Raw genomic sequence first — 21,183 nt, forward strand, 5'->3', positions numbered from 1 at the left:
TAACATTATCAGAACACAATTTGTTTATAAATAAAGTAATATACTGACAATAGTATAGAAAAATACAAAGTACAATTAGTAGTTTAAGGAAACTATCAGATTGACAGTCTTGACTATTATATAGACAATTTATTTGCTCCTACTGTTAGACTATCTATAGTATAATTAATATTAGTATGAACAGTATCTAATAATTATCAAATACATTAGATAGACATAAAATTAGTATATCTATATAGACAATTGACAGAAGACAAAGAAATATATGTTAAACCTTCTCTAAGTAACTTAATACACAGATTACAGAATAGACAAATATTACAATTACAAAAAGCACTATACAGATTAAAACAAGCTGGTAGAAGATAGTATAAAACACTATCTAATATACTACTTAAATGTGGATTAACAAAATCCAAATATAATAATACTGTATTCTTTACAAAGAAGAAAGAAATAACTGTAACTATATTATTTATACATGTCAACAATATTACTATTGTAGTAATAAATAATAATACTATTACAATAATAAAACAATCTATTACACATTATTTACAATATACAGACAGTGGCAAATTACATTGGCTACTTAGTATAGAGATTCAATACAATAGAGAGTATAGATTCATTAGGATGTGTTAGACACATTATATTAATAGTATAATTGAATGTTACAAACTTACAAACAAACAAAGCATACAAACACTCATACAACCTGGTACACAATTAAAAACAGTATTACAAACTAATAACAATAGAAAACAAATGTCTAATATACTATATATGAACATAGTTAGTACACTTAGATACATTATAAACTGTATACAGTCAGATATAGTATTTGTAACAAATCAGTTAGCTAAATACCTTAATGACCCTGGTATAGAGTATTATCTAGCACTTAAACATTGTTACATGTACTTAAAAACTACAAACAATGTCTGGCTCCAACTTGGTAGTGCAAATCAATCAATATTAAACAGATATACAGACACAGACAGTATGATACAAGAAGGGTATTGTACAATATCAGGATATACATTTTACTTGAGTAATTCATTAGTTTTGTAGTCAAGTAAAAGACAAACACTGGTAGCAAATTCAATGTATGAAGCTGAATTAATAGCTCTTGTAAGAGGAACACAAGAAGTAATTACACTTACTCATTTAGCTAAAGAGATTCTGCAGGTCTCTGAAGCACTAATTAATATTTATTATAATAACAACACTGTTATATGAACAGTTACATTGGACAAACTCAAATACTCGGAACAGACAAAGCATTTAGATCATAAGAAAGATTTTATTAAATGCTATATTGAGTTAGAGTACATAAATGTGAAATACATACAGACAAATGATCAAAGAGCAGATATATTAACAAAAGCACTATATGTACTACAAGTCAAACATCTTACCAGTTTACTCAGACTAGTAAGAGTTTGAAGGGGAGTATCACAAGATGATGAGTTTATCACAAGATAATGACTTCATAATGTCTCAGTTAGAATACATACAATATAAGGACAAGAGACACTGAGCAGTCAATAGTCACCTTACCCCTTATTCTTGCATGCCTTCTCTGTTCACAGTATCCTAGTTAGGATTCAATATGTAAATTAACAATAAAGTTATATTCTTCATTTAGACCAGTTTATAGTATTGTACAATCAGTTTTAGGGCCAGGAAAACTCATATACATGAAATATAGGGAAAACTCACATATTGTGTTGTATCTTACTCAAATTTTGCTCATTTTTCTTTATTTTTTCTGGAATATGAAAGACACTTTAAAAGTATAATTTTTACAACTTAGATCATGTAATTTGGTTAAGTATTAGTTGAGTTATGATAGATTTTGTATTTGAGTATACTTAGTGTGACGAAAATCACAAATCACGCGTGTGACAATATTTATGAAAACGACAGTACTGTCGCGGCGCCCCTTGCGGTCAAGACCCACATGTGGACACTTTTACTATTTCTCCCTCAGATTTTGCTCAAACTTCATAAAATTTTATATTTATGTAGCTTAACATATAATAAATATATATCTGAAATTTTGAGACAAAAAAATGAGCAGAAAAAAAGTTATTATACTTACAATCCGAAGGGTATGAAAAATTACACTTTTGGAGTGAACCAGACTCTTTCCCACACAATGAATACACTATATTAATTCAAATTATTATTATTTTAAGCTGTAATTTTGTAAATATATGTATTGGTATGCTTTTTATTAGTGTTATTTTTTGTAGAAGTTTCTGTGGAGTTTTAAGTAAGTTATAAGAAAACTCGCTAATAGTATGATTTTAACAGATTAGAACATACAAATTCACTAATCTCTATCTTTATAATTTTTTATACACAATTCTACTTATAAGATTAGTTAAATAAAGTTAATATTTATGATTATAGATATAAGAAGTATATATTTACCAAAAATTGTAACTTAAAATTTATTACTTTAATTTATATTGAGTTATTATATTTACAACTATAAAAATTATGGTTATTATAAGTATTAGTATTAAAATAATTGTTATTATTATAAAAACATACGAATTAAGGTGCGTATATGTTTTTTAGTAATAGTAGTACTAATTGGTTACTATAGCAACGAAAAAGACGCACTGAAAAAATTACAGCAACACTTTCTTCTCTTCTCTTCTTTCTCCATCATTTCTACTTTTCTTGATCCCCCTTAACTTCTTTACTTCTACTTCTTATGGCTAGAAGATCTAGTCAATCATCTTCTTTATCTAAGGGTAAAGCCCTATTAGAGAAAGAAGCCAGGCTTAAACAAGCTATTTCTACTATTTTAAATTCTGAAACTTATTCAAACTCTACAAAATCTATTTCATCTATTCTTTCTGTTTCTAAAGAATTCAATGTCTCAAGGACAACTCTTAAAAGAAGGCTTGAAGGTATTGAAAGTAGATCTTTAGCCTTTTCTCATCTTCAGATTTTAAAACCTTCTCAAGAGAAAGTTCTTAAAGATTGGATTAAAGCTCTTGCAAAAAGAGCTATTCCTTTATCTAAAGATCTTGTTCAACAAAAAGCAGAGTTTATTGTTAAAAAAAAGGTTGGAAAGACATGGTATAAAAAGTTTTTATCCAGAAATCCTGATCTTAAACTTCTTTGGACATCTCCTCTTGAATCTTCTAGAGCTCAAGCTTTAAACTCTTTTACTGTAAAAAGTTTTTTTGATTTATTATTTGAAACTCTTACTTCTTATCATATTAAACCTTCTAATATTTACAATATGGATGAGAAAGGAGTTCAGATGGGATTGGCTGGAAAAACAAGGGTTTTGGTTGATAGAGATCAGAAAACTGTCTCTCAGATAGAGGATGGAAACAAGGAGTTGGTTACTATTGTTGAATGTATTTGTACAGATGGTACTGTTCTTAAGCCTCTTTTTATTATGAAAGGAGCTAGAACAAGTCCATCCTGGGGAATGAATAATCCTATTCATGCACAGTAAGTTTTCTTTTAATTATACTTATTAATTATAATACTAATATAATTTTTAGTATTGCTTCTTCTCAGAATGGATGGACTGACCAAGAGTTGGGTTCCTTATGGCTTGAAAAGGTTTTTCATCCTGAAAGCTTAAGGAAATTAGAGTCTCCAGATGAGTACAGATTATTAATCCTGGATGGACATAATTCCCATTGCTCTTTGAGGTTTCTTGGAATGGCTGAAGAGTATCATATTATTATTCTTTGCCTTCCTCCTCATACTACTCATATGCTTCAACCATGTGATGTAGGGGTCTTTAGTCCTTTATCTACATTTTATAAAAAGGAAGTTGCAGAATTGGCAAGACAAAATGTGTCAATTGGCAAGCATAATGTTATTAAAACATATGCTAATGCTAGAGAGAAAGCTTTTACTCCTAGTACTGTCCAAGCTGCTTTCCTTAAATGTGGAATCCATCCTTTCAATCCTGATACAATCCCTCCCTCTGCTTTTGAACCAGCTTTAGTCACAACTACTCAAGCAGCTCAGCCTGTTTGTACATCTGCACCACAGTTTATTAATGCAATCCCTGTTCAAACTGGTAAGAGACTACTTTATTTTATTAGTACTAATACTAATTTACATGTCAATCATGTTTTTGATGAAGTCGAAACAGAAGACTCTATCCAGTTCACTATGGTTCTACCAGACATTCCACCCCTACCATCACATTCAGCTACTAAGATTGAACTCTTTGAGCATATTCATGCACTAAGAGATCTTCTTAAAAAGTGTCAAGATCAAATGGGGGCTGACCATGCTCAAAAAGTTTTAATGGACAAGGAGAATGGTAAACTACACCAACAGTTGTACCAAAAAAAAAAAGACAAGGATAGGACGAGAGTACAAACAGTTGGTGCTAGGCTACTCACGGATCAAGTTCTACTCATTCGGAAACACGTTCGTAACCACCAGGAGCTATTTGGTGATGTTCACAAAGAACTCGTCATAAAAGCAGCTGAATTTCGAAAAAGAGTAGACGAAAGGGAAAAGAGGCAACAAAGAGAGGAGAAAGAAAGGGAAAAGGAAAGGGAGAAAGAGGAAAAGCGACAGGAGAGGGAGAGGGAGAGAGAGGAGAGGGAAAGGGAGAGGGAGAGGGAGAGGGAGAGGGAAGAGAAGAGGAAGGAGAGGGAGAGGGAGAGGGAGGAGAGGGAGAGGGAGAGGGAGAGGGAGAGGGAGAAGGAAGAGAAGAGGAGAGGGAGGGAGAGGGAGAAGGCACGGCGAGCAGCAGAAATGGAGCTGAAGAAGAAAAAGAAAGCTGAAGAAAGGGCTGCACCGAGTACAACTGACTTACCAAGGAAGCAACCAAGACCAAGGCCAGCCTACCGTACTCCCAACTCAGCCATTAATTCGGAGAGCGAGAAGGAGAACGTGCACACCAATAACTACCCACTACCCCTTCCTCAGACATGGAACTTCGTTGTCCAAACGGGCCCACACAGTGTCTTGACTGACGTCCATCATCAACATCAATCCATCTCTCAGGAACAGTCAAACGAGGTGTCAGCAAGTAGTGGAATTGTGATGGTAGAAGGAGCACAAGATTGCAGCGAAGGAGGAAGAGCTAAATCGACTTTGACGTGAGATGACGGAACGCTTGCGACTGCGCGAAGAGAGAGAGATCGCTGAGCAAACTTGATGACCCAGATATCAGGAGGAGAAGGATAGCAGAGCAGAGGAACAGCAGCGAATTCTGGAAGCAGAGGAGGAGGAGAACGAGAGGCAGAGGAGAGCAAGAACTAGACAGTGGAACATAGGCAAGAGACTCCAAGTCATTACGACGAGCCTGTTCCTGTAAAAAGAAGCATAAAATCTGTTAATAAATAGACTGTATATAATTAGATAAATCACTTACCTGTACCTCTACCCAGACGAGAGTAAATTGGTCTGGATAGGATTGAAGTCAAGTCTGCATACTGATTCTATGTGTGTGCAGATTTGTCTAAGTCTCCTTTCCCACGGGGTGTCCACATGTGGGTCTGACGCGTCGAAGCACAACTTTTGAATCATCATTTTATAAAATCAATAAAATATTAAAAGTAATTCAAGACCACCAGTAAACTCGACTTCGACCGAAACGTTCTCGTTGGCTGTCATGGCGCACGGGACAGAGCATGGATGAGAATAAAAGAGAGCACCACATTGGGCATTTCACAATTTCTTGCCTTAAAAAATAACTTACATAATGTTAATCATTATTTGTAATTTAATTTACCATTTCAGTTTAGTAGAAATTCAAAATAATATTTTAAGTTTTTTCTGTATTTGTATTACTGTCGCGGCGCCCCATGTGGTCAATTTAAGGCCATTTCTCATATTATTATCTACTACAACTGTTTTACAACATAAAAAAAATATAATTATATATTACAACATCTTATCTAAAAAACGTTGGTTTTATTTTTGTAAAAAATTAAGAAATACGGTAATAAGCGCTCACATATTGTCAGCGTGTCTGCCGCTGTCCCTGACCGCGTCGCCACCCCACTTATTTTGAGTGATTCGACTGAACCATCCAGTAACGCAGAAGTGGACGTAAAGCCCCTGGATGTCAATCATCTATTATGCTATCTGCGAGATACCTTATTGAAGGAAAGAGTAGAGCTGTTCATGGAAAACGAGACAATGTGAGGAATCCACGTTCATGTATGAGTTGGCCGTGCTGATGGATGTTCTTAGACGCCCCGGAATTCTCGTTCTTATAAATGATAGTGATTGGGCGCTAGAGGGTGAGGGAGATTATCAACTGAAGGAGGGAGATAAAATTGTATTCATCTCGACGCTGCATGGTGGTTAAGATGCAGCCGGCACGGGGCATTATACCGTCAGTTATTCTCGTTATCAAGTCTCCAGCATAGCACCTTGTTGATTTGTTTATCTCCTCTTCGGAAAGGCAAATGACTAAGCGTAAAGTGTTATGGTGTATCAAAGGCATTACAAGCATACGTCCTGTGTCAAATTCAAAGCTGGGCGATAAGGATATTTCTTCTAAACAGTAATTGTTCATCAGTGCGACTGATCCAATCGTATTGAGACTCGAATGTTCAAGTGACGACAATGTATCCCGCCTACTTATTCCTCGGAGCCGATGTATCTCCTTGCGTGTGAAGACATCCAATGGGACATGACTAAACCCATAGGAATGCTGCCTGTTCTTCCGTACAGGATCCGATGTTCTCTGGTGTCGTTATATGTTTTATTCTAATCTTAGAACGCGTTCTCTCGCCTATTCTGAGTTTAGCAGCAATCAAGGTTGTCACAGACCCCGAACTGCTATATTTACGTTTGCGATGCCTGAAAGACCTGATGTGCTGTACTCTACACGTGTCGTCATTTTCCGACACTCTTGCGGATCAAGTCGAATGTTCGGTTGTGTTTCTGGCACAATATCATATGTTCAAGTTCGGACAATTCAACTCCATCGTGCGGTCCATTGTGCACAGTTTCTCCGGTCAAGCACTGTCCAGATTGCATGTATCCTCCGAGCTTGTGCCTGACATGACACAATTGAAGTGCCCTCGTCGATGGGTTGCGAAGCTTGTAAGCAGCATATAAAAGCGAACTAGATTCGACCATACTGTTCAAGTCCTTCCCCTGGTCCCCACCTACAAGAACATGCACTCTGGTATACTGATCGCTCTCTGCTCCGCTGCTCTTGTCACTGCCCACGGTGGTGTGCTCCAGTACTCCTTTGGTGGTGACTGGTACAACGGGTAGGTCTACTTCTTCGTGCTCTAACGCATCGAGCACTGGGAATTGACGCGTTCTCAGTTTCGTACCATACAACACGCCAACGGGTCAGTCGACAATCCAACGCCAGTGGGCAACATACAAGTAAGGTCCATACAGTTACTTCCGAAGGCATATAATTGACGATGTATTATATTCAGTCCGATCACGGATCCGACAGACCCTACTATTGCCTGCAATGATCCGGGCACGACGACGGATCCCCAGCTTACCGCAACTGTCCCTGCTGGCACTTCAATTACTGCTTATTGGAATAACCCCTGGCCGCATGCTATAGGACCCATGATGATCTACATGGCCGTAAGCCTTTCTTAATGTGTAAGCTAAACGGACGCTGATAGTGGGTATTTGGAAGAATTGCGGGGGTGACTGCACTGATGCGGACCCCACTTCTCTCAACTGGTTCAAGATCGACGAGTCAGGTCTTCTCAATGGCACCGTCGCTGACGGCTTCTGGGGCTCTGGTTTGATGATTCAGCAGAATTCGTCATGGACCTCGACGATCCCGGCCGCCCTTCCAAATGGAAACTATATGATCCGGCATGAGACGCTTGCGATTCACACTGCGAACCAGCCGCAGTTTTATATGGAGTGTGCGCAGCTCACGATTACAGGTGGTGGAAGCGGAACACCTGTAAGTGAAGCCCGTTCTCGCCTTGAGAGCGGAAAGGTGATAGCGTTGCATTTATGTAGTCTCCAACTGTGAAGTTCCCGGGTGCATACAGTATGGATGACCCGTCCATCAACATAGATGTGTATTCATCTACTGCGACTACCTACGCGTAAGTGGGTTTCTCCCATTCTAATAACCTCCAACCTAACTAGGTGTTTGTTGTTTAGCATCCCCGGACCTTCTGTCTGGACTGGTTGAAGCTATCTGAGGTGGATGAAAAAGAGGACGAGCGCTGTTGTCGATGCATTCACAAACCCACGGACTGGTTAACTCTGTAAGAATTACTTGTACATTTTCAAGGATGTGCGAAAGTTGTTAGTTTGCCTGATTTTCCCTAAGGGCAGTTCGTATGTTTTGCAAGAGATGATGTAACGCTTAGGAACTTTCAAGTCTTCGAACGTCGTTGATATGACAATTTTGCCATACAATTGACTGGTCCGCTGTGTCATCTGCTGAACGCTCAGACGCAATATCGAAGGTGATGCCGTTTCCTGAATAGGACTACTAGACGACCAGTATGTGACAATGCAAATCCAGAAGTCCTCAGACACCGGAGTAGATTGTGTCCGAGTTGAAGTCATCACTTAGAAATCTCGTCTTTGCCCTACTCTCGATATAATTAGGTTATTGATGCCGTGCGGTTATCTGACCTACGGGACCGTCACTAGCCAGCGATACTTGCTCATCTCATATGGAACCAAGTAAAGTTGAAACTCCATCCAATTATTCCCGGTATATAGAACGTTAGCTGTTGCTGGTTTTGCAAGTCATATTTGCCAGTACACCGACACCATTAAATACGCCTCATGCACAATAATCCTGCCAGAAATTCTGCCCCACAGCACCAAGTGAGAGAAAAGATTTCGGTGTCTAAGCTTTCAGAAGGGCCCTATGTTCTCGGCACAGGGTGGAGTAAATGGTGTGCACCATTCACGTTAGTTTACGTACTAATTATTTTAAAGCGGAATATACAGAAAGCTGGCTTCGAGATCATTGCCGGGACGGTCACACATGTCAAAGACAACTAAGTTCCAGGTCTACATTTACATCAGGCGTTTCTCTCAATCACAATCAGTACATCTTCACAGTGAATGAATCATACAAGTCACTTGAATCACCAAGACCAGATTCCAGCTCTGCAAAACAAATATAAAGTTCCCCCCGGGCCGCCTAGTTGAGTGGTGGAATCATAATCTGATCAACAGACCAGACTCTTCCGCCTTCGCTGATAGACATTCCGGTAACCGCGGTTGGTTTCTGTCCTGTGACATTGTCTGTACCGTCGCCATAGACCTGTGACCCAACGACCGCGGTGGAGTTCCAAGACGAATCGGCCTCTTCAAGCTCGATGACGGTATTTGTATAAGTTTGCTGTGAGATAGTCATAGCGCAGAAATCGTCGCACTCCGTGGTCACACCGAACATCGTCATGGGTCCAGAAGACCATGAAATCTAGATGTAAAATAAGTGTAAGAATAATTATTCAGTAATGGATACCAAAGGCATATATATTGCTTTATCAACATGAGAGGATGATGGGCCCTGCAGAAGGAATGCTTACCTGAGTGACGGTCTCGCCATTGATTATGGAACTCTGTGTCCAACCGGACTTGTCAGCGTTGCGCTCAAAAACAAAGGTGACTGGCGTGTTCGCATCGAGGGGGACAAATGGGCCGAAGTTCGATTGACGGTCACTGAACACCTGGGGACGTATGCACCTATCACAATAAACCCACATACGCAAAATAAACAATCAACACTTCCCCTGGAGGCAACACGTATACAGAAGAAACGTACCATTGACCCAGTGTAGCTCCACACCAGGATTGGTCGGACCATGATTCGACTGACGTCATCAGAATATCACCAGTTCCTGACGCAACAAGTCAAGGCTAATCTTGCCAGGAACAAACATATTCTCTGTAGATCTTGGAAGCATACCATTAGACATTGCTGGATACAGGATCAACTCGCCAGCTTGGTCTGAAGGCGGGGTGCCGGGATTGAATGTCGTGGTGACTTTTGAGATGCTGGACGTCGAGCCTTGGCCGATAACCCAGCTTTTTCCGAGTCCATAAGTATAACCATGGACAGCAGAACAGACAGCAGCGATTGACAGAGACGCAAGCAGGAGCTTCATGGCGAAGAAGAGGCAGTAGCTTGGGATGTACAGCACAGGAGAAAGCGTTCTTATAACTTTGATGTCTGGTTCGATTGTCTTGGCCTTAGTGCATTGGGTCCATTAGACTGGTGTTTAGCGGGGGAGTCCGATCTCCGAGAGGGGCAGTTTCGGATCCGCTGGATCCAGATACTCAATAGCATGACGCGACAAGGCTGAGTACGATGTCGGCATGTGGACAGCGGACAAGAAAGGATGAGCGAGAAATAGCCCGTAGAAGATGCTCTGTGCAGGCTTTACGGAGATACGGCGTCGGCAGAAAAGCGTGACACGTCCCGGAGCAGCTGCGGGACGGCTTGCGTTTGAATGGGCGAAGAAAGAGCGGCGCTTGACGGAGCCAGCAGAGGATGGGAGTATGTTTAGGCAGGAGACAAAGGCCTGGTTCTGGGGCTGTACTTCGGTCTATCTTCGTGAGCAGACTGTGCTGGAGCATTATCTCAATCTTATCTGACTAGAGCGGCGAGGTGCTGCTAAGCTTAACGTTGTCGATGCCATTGCCATTGACGTGTCCGCACCAGATCAGTGGCTCACTGCTGCTCTTTTCTCCTTTTCTCCTTTTCTCCGACCAGTCACCAAACAAACATAAGGCTACGACTCTCGTTATTATGTAATTGTGGACAGTTTGTCAAAGTCAGTTTGAAATAATGGCTATTACCTAATATGGATATCTCGGAGTCCTCGCTGTGTGAAGCTTGAACAGCTTGTGCACGCATATAGGCACTTGTCGTTAGCTATCATCCACTCATCGGGATTCGGACTCCTTTGTTGCCGTACATTCAGAGCACAATAGAACCTACACAATGCCAGCACCGTCTCAGTTTCTCGGTTACGTCGACGCCAATGCGGAAAAGTTCATCAAGCGCCTCGCCGACGCAGTCGCTATTCCCAGGTCAGCCGTCGTGTCGCATGCATTGTGCAATTCTCATCGATGAACATTATACGCCATGCTCGCAGTGTGAGTGCAGATGCGAGCTATCGTCCACATGTATTCCGCATGGCAGAATTCCTCGCCAATGAGCTCAAGTCAGTAGGCTGCGAGGTCAAGGCCGTGCCGCTTGGGAAACAGGTCCTCGATGGCCAGGAGATCGACCTGCCTCCAGCTCTTTTGGCCTCGATTGGAAACGATCCGAGTAAGAAGACCATCCTTTGCTACGGTCACTTTGATGTTCAGCCTGTTAGCATTTCCTCGTTTAGCACGAGAACCTAGTACTAACGTGATGCTATGCATATCAGGCGCTGAAGAGCGACGGCTGGGACACCGAACCATTCCAATTGGTTGTTGATGAGAAGACGGGTCGGCTCATCGGACGCGGTTCGACTGATGATAAAGGCCCAGTGCTCGGTTGGGTTAACATCTTGCAGGCGCACAAGGAGCTGGGGATACCTCTTCCCGTGAATCTCAAATTCTGCTTTGAAGGGATGGAGGAGAATGGCTCGGAAGGTCTGGATGAGCTTATTGCACGCGAGGCTCTCAAGGGTGGGTTCTTCGACGGGGTTGAAGCAGTTTGTATAGTAAGTGGTGTTTCCATATTCTCTGGAAAAGCTGCAAAACGTCATGACATGGCGGATTGCAGTCGGATAACTATTGGCTCAATACGCGCACACCATGCTTGACATACGGCTTGCGCGGAATTTGTTATTATAAGCTCACCATCTCTGGGCCTGCACGGGACCTGCACTCGGGTGCATTTGGACGTACAGTACACGAACCTATGACCGACCTCATCGCCGTCCTAGGGAAGCTTGTAGCACCGAATGGCGACATACTCATCCCAGGCGTCAACGAGCTCGTTGCACCGCTTACGCAGGAGGAACGCAAACGCTACGAATCAATAGATTATGGAGTTCAGGATATTGAACAGAGTATTGGGGCGAAGATCGCGATTTCAGATGATAAGGCAGCAGTGTTGATGGGGAGGATGAGGTATCCTTCTCTTTCTATACACGGAATCGAGGGTGCATTCTCAGCACCTGGGGCGAAGACGGTTATTCCTGCAAGGGTCTCGGGCAAGTTTTCGATACGGTGCGTCTCGTTTTCATAGTATATCTAATTATAAGCCATGAACTAACCTTTATATATTTTCTCACCTTGCAGCCTTGTACCGGATCAGACTCCGGAGGCCATTGATCCATTCGTGTTTGGGTTTGTCAGGTCCGAGTTCGCAAAGCTTGGGAGTAAGAATACAATGAGCATTGAGAACTTGCACGGAGGCAAGCCGTGGGTCACTGACCCAAATCACTGGAATTACCTTGCTGCGATACGCGCGACTCAGGTGTCTTGCTAAAATCTCTCCATACTTTCATGTTTTTATCGTATGTACTGACTTTACTGATTTTACTTTAGGCTGTCTACAAGGTCCAACCAGATTTGACACGCGAGGGCGGATCGATACCTGTTACGCTGACCTTTGCAGAAAAACTTGGTGTAAATGTGCTGCTTCTGCCGATGGGAAGAGGGGATGATGGTGCTCAGTGCGTGTTCCATTATTCTCATTTCAGCGTTTCCCTAAGATGTTTTACATGCAACGCCATCGTAGTTCGACAAACGAGAAGCTTGATCGGTCGAATTACATCGAGGGCGTAAGTTTTGTGTTAGTCCTTTCAGAGTCTTCAACATTTAACGTCTTCTGTAGACCAAACTACTGGGATCGTACCTCTATGAGGTGGGAGAAATCAAGAAGACCTAAAGAGACATAATCATTTTGTGGATGATGTACAAGTTAAGAGGAGAAATTTTGTAAAATGTTTTAGCAATGCACCAGATATATTGTATTCTTCTCTTACAATATCACTGTACTCAAAAATAGCAGAGCAGTTTAATGCGTAGTACACCTGAAGCCTCTAAGACACATGTCCATGTAAGGCAAATAAGGAACTCTTCCGTCCCAAACATCTTTGAAACAAGCATCTCAGGACGTCGTAGTCGATTGAGAACCAGAGTTGTTATGAGACCTGCGCCCACCGTTTGCGCCCCCATTGCGTCGTCTATTGAAGCCTTTTTGAGCGGGATTTGTCGAAGCAGAAGTCTCTGACGAAGAGGTAGGAGGTCCACGCGGGTTACGAAGTATTGCAGTTGAGGTGGCCGATGGTAGAATGATAGGTTTCGATGTAGAACTTGTGTTCGAACCTGGAGTTGAAGCAGTTGATTTAATTCGGGTTTGGGTTGCCGGCAGATCGGAGAGTCTGTTAACGCCTTCGATTCCTGCTGATGGACCGTTGTTCGCAGAGCCGCTATTGACCGCCCCGCTCACAGTCGAATCAAGACCGAAGATACGCGCACGCGCAGCTTGATATTCAGCCTGTCTACCCTTCAGAGTCGCCGAACCCGGTCCCACATCCGCAAGCGACGGAGTCCCAGACGTTGATGAAGGAGCGGAAGGTCGTTTGAGGATACGTATGGGCTGCTGAAGCGCTGCAGCTGGTGGAAAGGCGGCGGCGCTGCTTCCAGAGGAGGCAGTGAGGATGACCTCAGGCATGGGTTGTCTTGCATCGCTAAAGGATAGTATATGTACGTGCTGCAATATGAGAAAGATGGAGAGATAGGACGTACGCATCCCGCCAGAGAGTGGCGTTATCTACCTCTCTTTCTAACTTGTCTTCATCATCACCTGCTTCGTCCTCATCATCGTCCCATGCATCGGGGACATGTTCCTTCCTTTTAGGCGTGGTGTTGTTCGAGCGCTTTGGAAGTGAGGCATATGAAGGCTACGCGAAACCAGTAATCAGCTTCATACATACAGAATACGTTAAATAGGAAGCTGGGACGGACGCTTGTGCTGGCATCGGCGACAGCCCAAGGATCTGCTGTGGTTTTGTGCTGTTGAGCATTGGAAGCCTTTGACATATGCTTTGTACCGCCGCTAAAGCGGCAAGGATATAAGTATGATGGGACGGTACAAGCAAGAGCTTGGGCTGTGCTCCTCCGCTTTATAGGCGGCATGTACATATGGGCGTCTGTTTCGTTGGTTCAAGTCACTCAAGCGCTCAATTGCATTGTAACACAGACAGAGAAGCTGAACAGTACTACTACTATGTAGTACGCGCCAAAAGCACGCTGTGCTGCAGTGTTATATAAAAAAGCTGGGGAAAAATGATGATTTTCGTAGTGCATTCGATTATTCTAAATACAGATCTATAATGTCGCGAGCCACCGAAGTCGTTTGCCAACACCCGACAAAAGGAAGAGACAGAAACGACACCCCTTAGAAGAGAGAGGAAGATGGTGCGTTGACACGATTGTTTTTGCACCACAAACCACTTCAGAGGCTGCGGTTGGATACGTGCCACTGCCTCTGTACACAGTGGTGCCATTGCCCCATAAGGGCCTAACTTTGAACTTCCAAGGCTGTATGTAATTTACGATAGAATAGCATGAAAGGAAGGAGATCAGAATAACCAATGTTGTGTGGTATGAGTTCGAGAGTAGTAAATGATCTGCGTATGGATTTTCTCAAATTCGTTATTTATAATTGTTATTCACCCACAGTACAATGCCTAGTACGTGTTAATATTAACACTGGTAAACTTTTAAGTTATTTCTTCATACGGCTCAGTACACTCTAAGGTTATTTGTCAATCGAGTTTTCATGCACAAACAATGATGGGAATCTGTGGGACATTTCTACAACTGCGTAAAACACACTGTGATGTCGGTCTAGGGACACGTGTTCTCGGTCTGTCTACGAAAAAAAAAGTCTACAAAGCAAAGACACAGCGAAGCAGAGGAGATAATAGCGCATAGAGGTTTCAATTTATGTTGCGGCACCACTATCCTGCTCTTCTGCAGCCTTTCTGGCAGCACGACGCGCGTCCTTCGCTGCCTTCGCTTTCGCCTTCTTCTCTTTCTCTTTCTCCGCCTTCTCGAGCGCTGCTGCCTCTTCCGCCCGTTTCTTCTCAGCCTCAGCCTCGGCCTGCTTCTTCTCTTCGTCCTCCGCGTTTCTTGCGCCCGGCTTCCCTTTACGCTTCTTCGCTTCTCGCGCCTCTTTCTCTTCCTGTTTGATTCGCCTGATGCGGGGATCGAGTGCCAGTGCAAGGTCTACGAGAGAACGTAAGCGTGCGTTGTCTTCTTTCTTCCGCCGGGCACGCTCCGATTTGTTCTTTTTCTCTGTGTATCGCTTGTCATCGCGACTTGAATGAATGGTTGGGTTTAAGCTGTCGAACTCTGTCGGCACGGAAGGATAGTACTTACTTGTCGCTTCCCTCATTCACTTCTTTGTCGAGATACTCAAAGCTTCTCCAGCTATCAAAGTTATACCAAAAGTCGTAAAAGCCTTCGACGTCTGCTTTAGGATCCTCCATCCCACCGAGCATCGGCACAGGGTGCTTCTTGCTGAATCGAGCTTCTCGTTCGAACACCGGTGCAAAGATTGTGAAGAAAGCATTCGGGTCACGGTCGATGGCTTTCTTTGAGTCTTTTTCTGTTGGAGCGTCCTCCTCGATCTCCATGTAATACGGGTCGACTGAGTCGAATTGGCGTCGACGTTCTGGGTTTGAGAGGACCTCAAGTGCTTTCTGGATACATTTGAAAAATGCATCATCATTTGAGTCTCCGGCAAGCCCAGCTTTTTTGTCCGGGTGATGTTTCAACACCTTTTTGCGATCTGGTACAAGGTATTTAAAGTGAGAAAGTCGTTTGTTGGATTAAAAGAAGTCGAGACTTGCGTGCGATCTTGATCTGTTCTTCTGTCGCCTTGTATCGGAGATGTGAGAGGCCGAGAACGGCGTAGTGATCTTGTTTCTGTGCACATAGAACAAGTCAGTACATCCGAAAAAAATTCTAGCAGAATAAGAGATGTCTGCACGCTAGAATGGCTACAAGGATACTAAATAAGAGAGGGTATTGCAATGCAGTGGCATTCACTCAAATAACTCGTCATATGCAAAACTGGGACGCCCAATATGAATTCCAGCATCATCGTCGAGCAGAGAAGATCTCGAGTTTGAACGGGTGGAAACTTGCAACTGACCTTCCATTCCTTTGGATCGAGCGCAAGAAGCTCTGGGGTCTCTTCTTCATCGCCTACACCTAAATCATCCTCGTTCGAAACTGCCTCCTCACTTCGTGCACGCTCGCGACGGGCTGCCTCATGTTTGTCATGTTCTTCGAAGGAGTGATTATGGATCGATCGACGGACATGGGCCAGATAAGCTGACCCAACTGGAAGCAGTTTTCGGGGTACAAGCTTGGAATTCACATTCGTAAAGATGGTTGTAGAAGATGAGGCAGCTAAAAGTTAGAACAAGGTGTGTTGAATTAGGCTCTTTTTAGGATCTTCTGATTATGAAGACATTGCGAGTCTGACAACATACATGGGATAGCTTGTCCTGCATTTTTTTGCTCCTGCGCCCAGTTTTGAGGGATTGGAGGCGCTACAATCGAGAGATTTATCACGGTGGCCATGATCAAGTCGTCTACACACACACACAGGTAGCGAGCAGCTTTCGACCTTCAAAATTCAAAATTGTTGCGCGTCTTGCTAGCCCATGTCACGACTGTGTGACATCAGTCTGATGACGTAATTTTGACGGAGTAACCGCACGTGGTCCGGCCAACGCCGACTTTTCACTACTCACTGAGTTACTCAATTAGTTTCAATACACATGAAACTGTACTACTGTGCATATCCCTTTCTCCTCAACTAGGTTTGCACGAAACCGCCTGTATCCGTCTTTGCCTCAAGTCAAGGCAAGGGTCTGATGCAGTATTATCTCGCGCAAAAGGACCTCGTACTTGTCTTAGCTCTTTACAGTCGTCGTTGCCATCAGCAAACATCCGAGCCTCCTCTACCGAGCATTCCCCCACATGCATCAAAGCTGCTCCCGCAATTTTCCATCAGCGCCAGTATTGTTTTTTGCTCGGGATGGCCATCCCGAGCGCGATAATTCCGCCTCTCGCAGTTCAGTTGTTCACAAGTATGCACCCAATCCACCTATTTGTCTACTTGTTCAGAGTTACTGTCTACGCTTTGGGATTTCTATTATTGGAACCGACGGAAAGTGGGAAATGAGCTGCGATATGATAAAATAAATAGGATACAATGGACACGTGGCCGCTTTAATTAACTGCTCTCATTGTCAGCTCGTCTAGACCATCCTTGTCGTTTGTTCGGACGGTTCCGAGAACTGTGCCTCTTTCCAGTCGGCGCATACTAATCAGCTGGTCGAATCCTACAGGTAACCAGTGCCGAGACGCCTCAACGCTCTCGTTTGTTTCAGAAAGTCCCTCTCGGTGCATCGGAATACGGGTGGGTTTGATGCAATGGCGACTCCTCATCGTCAAGTTGGCTGATGGCTCCATCCCAAGATCGAAGCACATTGCGGGACAGATCGCCTGTGGGTCACAATCGGTCCCTTTGAATGAAGTTCCAGCCGAGCAGTCCTCCGCCGAGGCAGCGTTGCAAGACGAAAGTGGCTACATTTTCCGCATGGCCCTGTGTACGAGCCTGAAGATCAGTACTCTCTCGCCCCGCTTGTGCCATCGATTGGATACCAACATGTTGATCCCCCTCCTTGAGCGTCGCTATCCTCTTGCGCCTGAAACGAAGCACCCCTGTGTCAAATCGGATGCAGCCCGTATCCATCCGCACACTCCATTCTGAAGAGGAATTTTTACTTCTTGTAGACCCTAGATCACTGCGGGCTTCCCGCCGGACAAGAATGGCCATCTGCCAGGACTTCCTTACCGTCTGTGGACTCACATTCTGGGCGCGAGGCAAGGGAAGCATGCCATGGGGCACCGGGCCCATTCAGATGTGGCATCCGTACCGAGCACCGGTTCTCATGTATAATTACCGGCGGCCTGTGAACGACAAACCTGTGCTCGAGTTGTGAGTCCGTCTTGCCTGGATGGGATTAGGGAATGCCTTGGGAGGAGGGCAGGAGTCATACGACACCATGACATAGCTTATCGGCCTGATCTTGGGCTGCCCCTCATACCCTTGATGTGTCTGTTTTTGTACGAATAAAAAAAATCAGTCAATTCTTCGCGATCCTGAGTGAACGTGCTGGCTGTATTTGCGGGTATTTGCTTAGATAAGCATGAGTATAAGCAGTGAGAGGAGCCGATACGCCTGTCCTCTCATTCCTTGCCTTTCCCCCCGAACATACTTAATGTCGATGGCCCGGACAGCATGAGTTCCCAATAACGACCACGGAGAGCGTTTCGGACGGTAGACTCTGCCAGCGAGTCCGGGGCGTCGCCTTTTCTTCATCACAACTATGGTACGCATCGTCTCTCTTCAGCAGCTAATACCCCGCGCTCTGTAGGGCGTCATCCCTAACTGACACTCATCGATCCCCCAGGTTTTCGTTAACGACAAGAAGTACGCGTGGTGAGCAGTTAATGCGCACCGTATCCGCTGGTCTTTCTCTTAAGTTCTCTTACTTTGCAGCGAGACGTGCATCAAGGGGCATCGATCCTCAACGTGCAACCACACCGAGCGCCCCCTGTTCGAAATCAAGAAGAAAGGCCGCCCCATCACTCAGTGCGAGCATTGCAGAGAACTTAGGAAGACGAAACAAGTGCATGTCAAGTGTCTATGTGAGGGGAGAGACGATCCCGACGCCATATCTCATAGTATCCCAGCAAAGAAAGGCAAGTTGCGACTCGATTGTTCCATCGCCTCTCGCAGTCATTAACGTGGCTCGCTTGTGTCTAGCCAATCGCAAAGGGCCTACACCAAGTGCCGCGTTCCCGTTTGGCCTCCACGGCGGGTCTGCACCAGCATCAGATTCGGAGGATGTGTCCTCGCGTGGACCGAACAAGTCGAAGGCTGTCCAGAGAAGTCCGCGAATCTCACTGCCCCCTCGCATTGAGCGGGATTGCTAATGTGTCTTGAGTATAGATGTTGGCTTACCACCGTGTACATGCAAGAAGGGTGGATCATGTAGCTGCTGTACGCCCCGCCATGCGCCGCGTGCGAAACGCAGCGCAACCCCACCAACATCGCGTCCAAAGATCGGCGATATTCGGGCAACGGCGCCAACGCTGCACCGTCCATCGTCCGACCCCGGTGACGCACACGAGCTGTCGCAGCGGCTTCTTCATATTGAGCCAGAACAACATGCTCTTATTCACGGACACGGAGCGCGTTTAACACACGGTTCAGTTCTGTTTAATCCGTACGGCCATGCTCATGATGCTCATCTTCGAGCCCACGACATGCGTGGCCACGAAGCTGCAGTGGCAGCTAGCCTCGATGCATCGAACGGGTATATCTATCCAGTTCCACCAATATCATATGACCAGCAGCAGACCTTTGGTACACGTTCCGAATCATCTCCGGCGTGGCCAAATGGCGAAAGGCTCTTAGACGACGTCAACAACGTGGCTACTGCCTACGACACGCAGGATTCTGCAAGTCACTATGGAGCTCTCGATTTTGGCCCCGTCGATGTCGATGCATGGCTCCGCGAGATTATGGCGTCCAATAGCAATTCCTCTCCCAGAGAAACTGACATCTCGTCTGCAAACTCTTCCGCAAATTTTACCTATACCGAACCTCGCCACGACCAACCCCAAGCTCTTCGTGTTCCTCAGTCTCTTGACGTATCTCGAGACCTAGCCCAGGCGCAAGATCCTGAGTTCGCCACAGCACCCAACCAGTTTGATCTTCAGCCGCGGCTAGGGAACCTTGACCTCGACTATAATGACGCCTATCTGAGTGGTAGTGACCAGGACGTTGGAGACGTCAATGGAATGAACTCTACTACAGACATGTTTGAATCCGAACTCTTCAATTATGCACCCGCTGCGGCAGCAGCGGCAGTTTCTTCGGCTCAAGAAAGTGCGTCAGAATTGGTTGGCACTTCTACCGATCCGTTCTCCAGCTCCGCTCCCCCGATGCTCACAATCCAACAGTGTGGCAATGGCGAATTCCGTTTCGCGCCGTCCGCGGTCCCGGAGCCTAAGCTGCAAGAGTATGCATTTGACTATCTCTCGACTGTGGTTGATGCGGATTATGTTGCACGGCCTAACCCTGGCCTTCCCGCCTTGACGCGTTCCTCCTCCATTGGATCGCATTCTAGTGGCCGATCACGGTCAAGTCTAGGCATGAGTTACTGGGCACAGAATAGCAGCAGTGATAACGTTAATGCGAATTCTAGCGTTAGCGACCAGTGGCACAGCACAGAGGATAACACCAGCTGTCATAACGTTGGCTCGGCAGAAGGCTCATGGGCATTACCTGCATTCCCCTCTGTCACGGAGACTGCTCGCGGATGGCCCGCGTCTCGTGTTCAGCCGTTTGCACCGGAGCGTGGTCGTACTCCTAGTGTCGCTGTCCTCAGTGCATCGCTACCCAGTTCAAAAGATGTTTCACCTACTTCTGCTGTTGCCGAGGCGCACCCTTCTTTGTCATTTAACTAATTTCAAATCACGTCCGAATCGAAAATTTGTACCTCTGTTTTATCTATTTTTCTGTGTTGTGTTGTTGACCTTTTGCACGCTTTGTGCGTAAATTCTATACCCCGCACTGCGGACACTCACTCTCGCTTTTTTTCTCTTTATCGTATATTTCTCCTCATCCTCTTCGCTCTCCTCTCTCTCCTCTGCATCGTCATCTTTTACCTCTATGCCTCCTCTAACCTCTATTTCTCCTCCTCGTCCTCTCCTCTTGTTCCTCCTAATTGCGCAGGAGCGTACTTACGGGCATGTGCGCTGGACTGTGCACTGAACTCCCTCTTCCTCTTCCCTTTTATCCATCCTCAGCTTCATTACAGAGTTTTATAAAATTCCCTGCTGCTTTCATCATTGCACAGAGATTTTCTGTTGGCATGTATACACTGTCCCCAGCACTCTTATACTCTTACTTTCCCCCCATCCTTCCGGGTGTTTTCTTCTTCGTGAATGCTAGTCATTTTTCTTGTCCTTCTCCCCCATTTGAGCTGTTCATCTCGGAGACTTCTTTACTTCGCTTCGTGCGTAGCCTTTTGATTGGTTGGTTGGTCGTTTCTTGTCAAAGAGACTGGACGAAAGGAATGAAAGATAACTTATTACTCGCTTGCGACTGTGATTGTGTCAGCCATGGAACGAAGAAAGTGAACAGTGAATGGA

The 21,183-nt window shown here is 44.6% G+C and overlaps 10 protein-coding genes across 10 annotated transcripts; 5 read left to right on the forward strand and 5 right to left on the reverse strand.

Annotated features, from left to right (window-relative positions):
* Positions 1-2,731: 2,731 nt before the first annotated feature.
* Positions 2,732-3,966, forward strand: FOMMEDRAFT_78555 (DDE-domain-containing protein; the record flags this gene model as incomplete). Its single annotated transcript, XM_007263390.1, has 2 exons — positions 2,732-3,486; positions 3,540-3,966. Coding segments are annotated over 2 exons (1,182 nt in total), but the record flags the coding sequence as incomplete, so codon positions are not given.
* Positions 3,967-5,949: 1,983 nt separating this feature from the next.
* FOMMEDRAFT_79030 (ubiquitin-related modifier 1) lies at positions 5,950-6,325 on the forward strand (the record flags this gene model as incomplete). The annotated part of the gene is made up of 2 exons (XM_007263391.1): positions 5,950-6,155; positions 6,208-6,325. Coding segments are annotated over 2 exons (324 nt in total), but the record flags the coding sequence as incomplete, so codon positions are not given.
* An 818-nt stretch (positions 6,326-7,143) lies between these two features.
* On the forward strand, positions 7,144-8,197 carry FOMMEDRAFT_103289 (glycoside hydrolase; the record flags this gene model as incomplete). The annotated part of the gene is made up of 6 exons (XM_007263392.1): positions 7,144-7,241; positions 7,300-7,362; positions 7,419-7,578; positions 7,634-7,912; positions 7,972-8,060; positions 8,119-8,197. The coding sequence occupies 6 exons, from the start codon at positions 7,144-7,146 to the stop codon at positions 8,147-8,149; spliced, it is 720 nt and encodes a 239-aa protein (XP_007263454.1). The 3' UTR covers positions 8,150-8,197.
* A 715-nt stretch (positions 8,198-8,912) lies between these two features.
* FOMMEDRAFT_165774 (uncharacterized protein) lies at positions 8,913-10,105 on the reverse strand. The gene is made up of 4 exons (XM_007263393.1): positions 9,893-10,105; positions 9,749-9,824; positions 9,513-9,669; positions 8,913-9,403 (listed from the first exon to the last, which is right to left on the reverse strand). The coding sequence occupies exons 1-4, from the start codon at positions 10,089-10,091 to the stop codon at positions 9,122-9,124; spliced, it is 714 nt and encodes a 237-aa protein (XP_007263455.1). The 5' UTR covers positions 10,092-10,105; the 3' UTR covers positions 8,913-9,121.
* A 100-nt stretch (positions 10,106-10,205) lies between these two features.
* Positions 10,206-10,631, reverse strand: FOMMEDRAFT_152605 (uncharacterized protein; the record flags this gene model as incomplete). The annotated part of the gene is made up of 2 exons (XM_007263394.1): positions 10,206-10,525; positions 10,583-10,631. The coding sequence occupies 2 exons, from the start codon at positions 10,629-10,631 to the stop codon at positions 10,206-10,208; spliced, it is 369 nt and encodes a 122-aa protein (XP_007263456.1).
* Positions 10,632-10,846: 215 nt separating this feature from the next.
* Positions 10,847-12,954, forward strand: FOMMEDRAFT_17651 (CNDP dipeptidase). The gene is made up of 8 exons (XM_007263395.1): positions 10,847-11,019; positions 11,085-11,304; positions 11,364-11,642; positions 11,705-12,153; positions 12,226-12,403; positions 12,475-12,602; positions 12,668-12,710; positions 12,764-12,954. Exons 1-8 carry the CDS (start codon positions 10,931-10,933, stop codon positions 12,815-12,817), a joined length of 1,440 nt encoding a protein of 479 aa, XP_007263457.1. The 5' UTR covers positions 10,847-10,930; the 3' UTR covers positions 12,818-12,954.
* Positions 12,955-13,039: 85 nt separating this feature from the next.
* Positions 13,040-13,958, reverse strand: FOMMEDRAFT_26270 (uncharacterized protein; the record flags this gene model as incomplete). Its single annotated transcript, XM_007263396.1, has 3 exons — positions 13,040-13,622; positions 13,681-13,835; positions 13,869-13,958. 3 exons carry the CDS (start codon positions 13,956-13,958, stop codon positions 13,040-13,042), a joined length of 828 nt encoding a protein of 275 aa, XP_007263458.1.
* Positions 13,959-14,733: 775 nt separating this feature from the next.
* On the reverse strand, positions 14,734-16,568 carry FOMMEDRAFT_144920 (DnaJ-domain-containing protein). Its single transcript, XM_007263397.1, has 5 exons — positions 16,440-16,568; positions 16,097-16,356; positions 15,792-15,867; positions 15,319-15,730; positions 14,734-15,257 (listed from the first exon to the last, which is right to left on the reverse strand). The coding sequence occupies exons 1-5, from the start codon at positions 16,528-16,530 to the stop codon at positions 14,882-14,884; spliced, it is 1,215 nt and encodes a 404-aa protein (XP_007263459.1). The 5' UTR covers positions 16,531-16,568; the 3' UTR covers positions 14,734-14,881.
* Positions 16,569-17,127: 559 nt separating this feature from the next.
* Positions 17,128-18,020, reverse strand: FOMMEDRAFT_138827 (uncharacterized protein). The gene has a single exon (XM_007263398.1). The coding sequence runs from the start codon at positions 17,873-17,875 to the stop codon at positions 17,468-17,470; it is 408 nt and encodes a 135-aa protein (XP_007263460.1). The 5' UTR covers positions 17,876-18,020; the 3' UTR covers positions 17,128-17,467.
* A 408-nt stretch (positions 18,021-18,428) lies between these two features.
* FOMMEDRAFT_44365 (copper-fist-domain-containing protein) lies at positions 18,429-18,695 on the forward strand (the record flags this gene model as incomplete). Its single annotated transcript, XM_007263399.1, has 2 exons — positions 18,429-18,460; positions 18,521-18,695. Coding segments are annotated over 2 exons (207 nt in total), but the record flags the coding sequence as incomplete, so codon positions are not given.
* Between the last annotated feature and the right edge of the window lie 2,488 nt (positions 18,696-21,183).

This window comes from Fomitiporia mediterranea (assembly GCF_000271605.1).
Source record: "Fomitiporia mediterranea MF3/22 unplaced genomic scaffold FOMMEscaffold_3, whole genome shotgun sequence".
Taxonomy (NCBI): domain Eukaryota; kingdom Fungi; phylum Basidiomycota; class Agaricomycetes; order Hymenochaetales; family Hymenochaetaceae; genus Fomitiporia; species Fomitiporia mediterranea.